This window comes from Brachycentrus maculatus, unplaced genomic scaffold (assembly GCF_059751285.1).
Source record: "Brachycentrus maculatus isolate JH-2025_06_01 unplaced genomic scaffold, ASM5975128v1 h1tg000453l, whole genome shotgun sequence".
Taxonomy (NCBI): Eukaryota; Metazoa; Arthropoda; class Insecta; order Trichoptera; family Brachycentridae; genus Brachycentrus; species Brachycentrus maculatus.
Genome location: NW_028281200.1, coordinates 39064 through 48605, shown reverse-complemented (window position 1 = coordinate 48605; position 9542 = coordinate 39064). Strand labels below are relative to the sequence as shown.

The window sequence follows — 9542 nt, the reverse complement described above, 5'->3', positions numbered from 1 at the left end:
GAATTTTGATTCCGGGTTCGATACCCGGGGGAACCTCCAGCATGGTAGCCAAACGCAGTAAGCATAACACATTGTCAATAATTTACTATCGACCATTGGAACCATCAATAATAATGACAATAAATTTTCTTATCGTATAAAGAGCTATTTACGTAAAATACTACCTCAAGAGCGCAAGGGATAATCGACATGAAATAATGTATGAAAACTGTTCACGAGATTGAACCTTTGAGTCATGGAAGTTGTTCAGTTCAATACCTATTATCATAACCTTTGATTTATTTATGCCTTCTTACATCGAAATAATGATTGCTGGTTAAAGGTTTTTATCTAACAGCAAAATCAGTCGAATGGATTTCTTTTCAAAGGGGCAGTAACATATCTTTTTAATCAAAGAAGCTTTCTCAGTATACTAGAATAGATACAAAAAATCTCCAGCCTATGTAAATCTGAAGGGATAATTGGGTTGTGAATATCAAGAAACGTTTCTAAGGCATACGCTACATTAGCTCTCTCTTTATAAGTATACGTCGAAATGGTTATAATTACGATATTTCTTAAGGCTTAATTAATTGAGTGAATGCGTTTTTCAATGAACTTAGTAAAGTATTTTTAATAAATTAATTACATCGGTATTTTCAATAAATGAATTACATTGGTATTTTTAATACATAAAATACAATAATTTTGTACAAGTTTTACATAATTCAGACGCCTTAACCTTGTAGGGTAATTAATATAGGCAATACAAAGTACATAGCCGCGAGGCATTAGTAAGATATTGGGAGTGAAGCAAAATGTAAACGTCACATATGATAAATACATATTTAATTCCTACCCCACGTAATATTAAAATACAGTACCTCAACTAACTCAAATTTCCCTGATCAAGGATCAGAAAATATCACAATCAAACTAATGTATTGACTTCCTTCTCCATCATATGGAAAGGTTGGAGTAGGCGATGTGCAAACTACCTTTAACGACTTTGGGGTGGGAAAATTAATCCACTACCTCTTGTTTTCTCATTACTCTGGTCAGTTGGAGAAAATGCGGTCTCAATGATCGAGCGATTCAGCGCCGTACAAATTATAGGAGTGTGAAAACACCCACAAATTGAATGTCGTTATTACTCCACTACTCATGAAAATTTAAACATCGCGTACAAAAATAGTTAGTCAATGCACACAAATACATACCCACATAAACACATAATTATAATTAAATGTTCCTTACTGTAAAAGTTTTTTATTGTTTAAAAGTTATTTCAAGACACTGGAAGAAAAAAAAGTTGGTTAATGCATTCAATTATATACCTGCATGAACAAATAATTCTCATGAATAAATAACATTTTTTATTTTTTATTATTTTTTAAAACACAACTAGAACGTTGTTTTTAACCATTTTTGGTATGTTTCTCCTTGGAGAAAAGTGCCAAAAATAAAAGTGCTTGAAAATAAAGTTCTCGTTCTATTTTATAAAGTGTTATAAAATGTAGCACAAAGTTTCTTAAAAAAACATTCAAGATACACATTTCATACATGTTTTTTTCTAAAGAAGATTATTAAGATTATTGTAAAAAGTGAGTGGAATTTGAAGTTTGTATAATCTACATATATATACCAATAAAAAAAAAAAAATAAAAAAAATATATATATATATATATATATATATATATATATATATATATATATATATATATATATATATATATATATATATATATATATATATATATATATATATATATATATATATATATATACATATATATATATATATATATATATATATATATATATATGTATATATATATGTATATATATATATATTGTTAAAGATATAAATGTAATAAACTTTATAACAATATAAATGTTTTTATCAGAACGAACGAAACCAATAAAATTTTAAGTTTATTTGATTTTATCGTCTTGTTTTGTATAGTAGTGGAAATGGTTCGGTGCTAACATTCCACGCGTATTGACTATTTTTCATTTCCTATTGTTCTCGTGTTATTTGGTCTGGCGTCGATAGTAATTTGACGACATCTCGTAAGCTTTTAAAGCTCTTTAGTACTACTGCCATCGCGATATCGTGTTATATGTATCGCTGTATTGCCCCGTTTTTTCAGAATCTACTAGCTTGGTGGTAGTGAATTCATTGGCCATTTGTCGAACGAATCCACTAGCTCTAAATACAATAATTAAACTTTGGTATACGTAAAACTGATTTCCATCTATAAAGAAAAACTTATCCTTATAATTTCACAAAATTAACCTAAATATTTTTTATTTTATTTTTTTTTGCAAATTTAGCAGAACAGTTACATAAATTCATTAGCATAAACGAGTAACACAAAACAGGTATTTGTACCATTTCAATTACAAGATAACACATTTGTAAGTTAGTGAAAATACCTGAAGGAGGGACAGGAGGGAGGAAAAGGGGAAAGGGAAAGATCAAAGTTCAAGTCAAAGACAAATTATATGACAATAAGGACACACCACGATTTGAATATTGACTTACAATGTAAGCGATCTCAGTGCTGACAATGTCGATCTTTTTAATCAACCTTGTTGATTCTCACGGCACTCGTTTTTCAATCCCATCCCAAAGTTTCAGTGACACTTTTGTGTGATAAAAGTTTTTCTTTCTCAAGTTACAAGTGTTTGACAAATTTGACAAAACGCAAGGAAAGGTGTTTTACAACTAATTTCCTAGTACAGTCCTCATAACTTGTTCGTGGTGTTATGTTCAGATTAGTTATTTTGCACGTGCGATATATCGTTTTTATCATTTGCATAAATAATCAATAAACATTAACTCGTCTTCTCCATTTCACCAGTGTTTAACTCCACAATCTTAAAATCGTAATAAACCTAAAAAATGAACGCCTAACTGATAATTTTAACGAATCTTGTAAGTTTATTGAGTTAACGTTAAATAAACGACTTTTTAGATTATACCTTAAAAGGCACGAAACTTATAATAGGAATTATATGAATAAAGCTTATATATTATGTGAGTAAACTTACCCCTATAAAAGTAACATTTATTGATTTTGGTATAAAAATAATATCTATTGTGACTATGAGAAAATTTCCAACCTTAAAAAGAATATCGGATCACAGCGAAATAATAAAAAGAATAATATGCCAATAAAAATACATATCTTCGTTTTCTATTAAATAAAATATACGTAATAATAATTTTGAAGCATTCGCAACTCCAATAACAATATTCGGTGGGTTTTTATTTAGATTCTTTGTTATGTTTTGTATGGAAAAGAGATATGTTACAAACGTTTCGAGGAATAGGATTGCCATTCGTTTCAATACTTTGGGATATGTCATACTTATTAACAAAGGTGTCATGACATTTTAATGTAGTCCAGATTATGGTCTTCATTGACGAAGGATTTTTTTCTTTTAATTATAAATTTCTGCAAATCTACCGGGTATTTTTTAGATACGAATAAAAACAATATAAAAAGACAATATATAAAAACAATAAATAAAGACAATATAAAAAGATTTATGTTTAAACCTACTATAATTATTTATTTGAAAAAAAACGTCATAATTTAAAAATAAATTCAATGTTTTGTTCAATGGAAGCATGAATATAGCTTCCTAAATTTGAATAGTGTGGTCGTCAATCCTTAAAAGAATGGTGGCATTGTATGTAATGATCACTTAAACTAGCCAATGACAGGTTGTATGCCCTATAAATGTCCAGATTTCCATTCTCATGATTCTTATGCATCTATATTTGAGATATAAAAAAATTGCTGGGACAATTGAATTTCACAATATTAACTTTTACTTTTCTTACAAACCAACTTCTGATATGAAACAATGTTAATTTAATTTTTAATACTTTACAGTTAAAATGGGTGTCATTTCTTTATCTAACAAACACTAACTACCAGAGCACTTATTGTTATAAAAGTGTCCAAAATGAAGAAATCACATAATGCTACCAAGATGGCCCCTGTCCTGTTGATGGCTGTGTTGAATATGGCTCTTGTATATCCAATTCCGGCATCATCTGAATATAATGGCGGCTTCCGGTGTCCAGAGAGGTCCAACTGTACCTGCCTCAATTCTGGTATCAGGAACAACGAAATAGTGTGCCCTAAGTCAGGTCAGTTCAATAAATAAAAAAACGATATTTATGGTAATATTTTCGGAACATATTTAAGTAAACTTAGTTTTAAATTAACCCCCTCACAAACAATTTTAAATATAAATGAAATTATATTGTTATTCGATATATCTGTAAATAATAATGAAAATATATTTCCAGGGCCATCAAAGTTCGTTGGGAAGTACACAGGCAGCTATGTTCAATTGCAGTGTCAGCAAAATGTCAAGTCAGAGGATTATTCCATCCTTCCATCTCTAATCATTCCGAATTTAGAAAAAAGGGCTGAATCCTTTAGCTTCAACGACTGCCCACTTTCAACATCACCACTGGCTGAAATCGTCTCAAGACTAGGAATTTCTAAACTACGAGTCCTTATGTTCCAATCTTATGGACATAACCTGTCAAACACCTTAAAAAGACATCATTTCAAAGGTCTAGAAGGAATAACTAGACTGGTGCTATCTGGAAATGGGTTGACTGATTTACCAGATGATCTGTTTGTTGATATGAAAAACTTAACATGGCTATATCTAAGGTCCAATAAGATACATTTGCATCCAGGCCTCTTCAAATTCATATCAAAACTGAAACTTTTAGAATTGGGTCATAATAACCTATCTGAACTTCCACGAGGTCTTTTTAAGCATCTTACTGTTTTAAAACAGTTAAATCTTTGGCAAAATAGTCTTACAAACATAACCAGTGAGGTATTTGATGGTTTAGAATCCTTGGAGGAGTTAGACCTAAGCACCAATCAAATACAAACTCTGCCATCAGATATATTCAACAAACTTCCAAATCTAAGACTTTTGAATCTGTATTCTAACAACTTGAGCTCTGTGCCTGAAGATCTGTTTTCCAAAAATCCGAGACTGGAATATCTTAGCTTGTATCAAAATAAGCAAAGCTTGAGAACGCTGCCTAGAGGATTCCTTCGTAATAAAACGAATCTTTTAGAAGTCAAGTTATACAGATGTAAAATCGATACTCTGCCAGAATCTCTCGTGTGGGGCTCAACCGGCATTAAAAGTATATCATTAAAAGAAAATGCTATTACAGAGATACCGACTGATCTGTTAAGAGACCAAATCGAACTCGCTGATCTCAATTTCAGTGATAATTTAATTACAACGATACCAGATGGCGCCTTTCGGTCTCTCAAGCATTTGAAAATACTTAATCTTGATAAAAATTTATTGGAAAAAATATCCGAGTAAGTCAACAAATTTTTATAATCCTTTACTTTAATATTTTATTAAATAATAATTTTCTTATGATTTTTAATTATACATATTTAAAAATATATAATCACCCTTTATAGTAAAGATATGCATGAAGTACAGTTTCAAGGGATGGACAGATTGATTTAGATTTAGAAAGAATAATGAATCCTTAGAACAAAAATAACGTAAATGGCGCACTGAAATCCGTTGTAGCAATTAAAAGCCTAAAAGGGGAAGCTAAACAGACAGTGCACAAAGAAGTCCTGGTACCAACCCTAATACAAAAAAAGTGAAAGAAAAGAAGGATGAAAGCAGACCGAAAGCACTCAAAATGAGATGAAAGTCGAATGTGCGGCAAAATGATGTATGATAGATGTTTGAAAGGTGAAACAAGGAAAGAGTGCAACGCAAGGGTGTATTTAATTGGCTTGGACATGTGCAACGAATGAGTGAAAATCGGCAGGTATGTATAAGAAGAGGCAAGAATGTGGAAGAGGAGAAGCATGTTTGTAAAGAGTGATATGGCAATCTATTTCTCTGCCTACCTATGCATAAAATGGGGTAATCGTTAGTTAGTAAGTTATTGTTGATAATCCAGGTGTTATGATATTTTATTTCGAGAAGTAAAAATACTTTGTGTTCTGATCCACTCACATAGTCATTATGAATAAATCGGAATACGACAGTAAAATCAAAGAATTTCTTCAAGACGATAATTTCGAAGTTTTAACTAAGGACCCGACGAATATAAAAATGTGAGTGGATCAGAACACAAAGTATTTTTATTTCTCGAAATAATATATCAATATGATCCACAAAGTTAATGCTTTCAATATTCAAAACATGTTATGATATTAGTTGTTGAAGGTGTTTTTAATTGCATCTTTGATAAAATCTTTATCCTCAGCTGTTATTACACCTATTTTATTTATGAAATATATTATAAAAATAAAATTAGTTGTATGAATATGTTATTTTTCAAATATTTACACATCAATTTTTCTTTTTTATAGGAAAATATTTGATAGCCTAATTTCTTTGGAACAATTAAGCGTTCGGGAAAACCGTCTAAAAGAAGTCTCCAATGATGCGTTTATCTCAACACAACGCCTAGAAAAAGTGGATTTATCATTCAATAGTTTATCATTCACAGAAGACGTTTTTGTGAAGTCGTCAGTACACGAAACGTTTTATATTACTTCGCCATTTCAAGCTTTAGGAAAAATCCAATCATTGAATCTCAGTCACAACACTGTCACCCAAATATTTTCTGATTGGAGATTAACTATTACAAGTCTCAAATATTTGGATCTAAGCTTCAACAAAATTGTCAAACTATATGTAAGTTAGTAAAACAATTTCTTAATATTATTTTACGAATTTTAGTTTTCTTTCTCCTATGCAATATTCATGAAAAATGTGTTTAAAATAATCGCCAAGATTTCATATCTATATTTCAGATTTCATATCTATTTTAAGATGCCTTGGCATTTACAGGACTTGAAACCTGTGATCGGCTTGTTTAAGTAATCAGTTTATACATTTTAATATAAATAGTAAATAAATAAAGTTTCTTTTTACAGTTTGAAGACATAAATACTGACAACAATGGTCTTACCCTGGATCTAAGAAATAACAAAATATCACAAATTTACTTGAATGTCACTCCTAAAACTGATATACGCCAAGTTTTTCAATCACTGAATACTCGCACATTTCACGACCCGTCCTCTCTCATGCGCCAAGCAAAGGTTTTAATTGACAACAATCCTTTGCACTGTGATTGTTTAATGTACAATTTTGTGTTTTACCTTAAAGAAAAACATCCTATAAAGAGCATGGCGGCTGTAGATCCAGGAAATGCGAGTTGTTTCTCTCCTCCAAATATGAAAGGAAGACTAATTAAGCACGTCATGCCTCAGGACACGCTGTGCCCACTTGAAAATCCAGCCCAGTGTCCTGAATTCTGTCATTGCTATTTGAGGCCATTTGATGTGTCCTTGATTGTCAACTGTTCGACATCAAGCATAGTGGATTTCCTATTAATACCAGATGTTCATAATCTGAGTCTACACTTCACCGAATTGCACTTTGAAAATAGTATGGTCGTTAGTCTGTCACAGCTGTCTGCTAATGAACGAGTGTACAACCAAATAACAAGACTTTATGTTGGTTACAACAGCATTTCATCTCTCTCCGCAAAAGATATTCCGAACCAAATTGAGGTAATAATGTAAATATTATGTGTCGTTTTGATTGCATGTTATAAACCATTTTCTTTTCATATCATTTTATAAATAAGTACTGTAAAATGTGCCTTCGGCACGGAAAACTCAGGGCACATTTTTGCAATGTGTATGATAAAAAATAAAATAAATAAATACATTACCAGAAATATTATATGATCCCATTTTATATCTCTTATAAGTTTACCCCTTTATCTTGTAGATTTTGGATCTAAGAAATAATCAACTCAAACACATCAATATTTCCGTAAGTGACAAATTGAGTAATTCTACAACTCTGAAACAAATGTGGATTTCTGGAAATTCAATTGTTTGTGATTGCCAGAACCTTCCATTTATTTCATTTCTGCAGCGTGATTTTAAAAAGGTAAAAAGTATACTATTATATTTTTTCTCGTTCTTCCAATTATCTCTTTCATAATAATGGTAAATAACAATTCGTTTTCTATTACTTTTACCTATGTACTAATATTTAAAAAAGTATGACCTATAAAACATTCTTTCTTTCTTGGAACCAAGATGATATGAAATGTAACATGGGTGTGTTGTTTCATTATGTTCCTGAAATAAATATATGTGTTATTTTAATATTTTCAGATAATGGATTTGCCTGAAGTGCTTTGTTCGAATGGTCAAAAAGTTCGTAACATTTCCCTGAGTGACCTCTGTAGAACCATTCCAACAGTGTTAATATTCAGTGTTGTTTTGGCACTTACCGGACTTATCATAGGTATTATGGCTGCCTTGTATTATAAATATCGAGAAATAATCAAAGTTTGGCTGTTTGCCCATAATTTACGCATGTGGTGCGTCCCTCAAAAAGATCTCGACAGTAACAAACTCTACGATGCATTCATTTCTTTTTCTCATAAGGATGAAGATTTTGTTGTTAATGAAGTAATAACAGAACTCGAGGGCGGAAGAAACCCTTTCAAGATTTGCCTCCACTTTCGAGACTGGGTTGCTGATGAGTGGATCCCGGCGCAAATAGCGAGATCTGTTGATGATTCAAGGCGGACTCTGATTGTACTGTCGCCTAACTTCTTAGAGACAGTATGGGGAAGGTTGGAGTTTAGAGCGGCGCATCGCCGCGCCTTCAAAGAAGGAAGATCAAGAGTTATTATAATTTTGTACGGAGACATTGGGCCTATTGATAATTTGGATGCAGAGCTTCAGGGATATCTATCAGTGAACACCTACATCAAATGGGGTGACCCATGGTTCTGGGATAAACTGCGATACGCATTACCCCACTCCCAAAGCAACAGAATGCATTCCCCTGTTCACAGCGTTCTACAGAAAAATGGTTTCGACGATAGACTAGAATTAATTCATGCAACAGCTTTCACTGCCCAATCAGGACGAAACACTCCACCTGCACTTCAGTTGCATACTAACCCACGGATAAATTATGTAAACTTGCGACATTATGGAATCAACTTCAGCGTCATGGAATCACCAACAATATAATTCATCAAGATGAAGAGATCAATATGAAGAAGGAATATGGAAGTCTCGGCATCTACAGGACTTACGACCGATTATTGCCTGGTTTGAATGATATACACACTGTTTAACATTCATTATTCTACACATGACTGACGACTATGTCACTAAAATGATGTATAAATGTATAAAAAAATCATATAAAAACCACAACTAAAGGATTAACATTCAATGATAATGTAATACAAGGCAATGTATAATATAGGAAAGTTATTTAATTTTTATCCGAATGTCATGAAAAATTTGTTATACATATTTCTCAGAATGTTAAATATAATATAAATATTCTTTCCCATTTTTTTTACGAATAATCCACACCTCACTCATAACAATCCGTTTAAGTTCTCGATAAGTTAATATTGTATGAAATTGAAAGTATTCCGAATTGCAATATTTATTAAGACTAATTATTTAATT

General features: G+C 31.5%; 1 protein-coding gene across 1 annotated transcript; it reads left to right on the top strand.

The window, feature by feature from the left end:
* Nucleotides 1-3929: 3929 nt before the first annotated feature.
* LOC148302423 (uncharacterized) lies at nt 3930-9539 on the top strand. The gene is made up of 5 exons (XM_088271631.1): nt 3930-4147; nt 4310-5363; nt 6387-6718; nt 7192-7481; nt 8217-9539. The coding sequence occupies exons 1-5, from the start codon at nt 3961-3963 to the stop codon at nt 9087-9089; spliced, it is 2736 nt and encodes a 911-aa protein (XP_088127757.1). The 5' UTR covers nt 3930-3960; the 3' UTR covers nt 9090-9539.
* Nucleotides 9540-9542: the final 3 nt, after the last annotated feature.

What these genes read in the sequence shown, in the direction of transcription:
- LOC148302423 (XM_088271631.1), top strand. Translation starts at nt 3,961, where the DNA reads ATGAAGAAATCACATAATGCTACCAAGATGGCCCCTGTCCTGTTGATG. An exon ending in AATAGTGTGCCCTAAGTCAG is followed by an intron (nt 4,148 to 4,309) that starts GTCAGTTCAATA and finishes ATATATTTCCAG; the next exon opens with GGCCATCAAAGTTCGTTGGG. An exon ending in ACTTTGAAAATAGTATGGTC is followed by an intron (nt 7,482 to 8,216) that starts GTTAGTCTGTCA and finishes TAATATTTTCAG; the next exon opens with ATAATGGATTTGCCTGAAGT.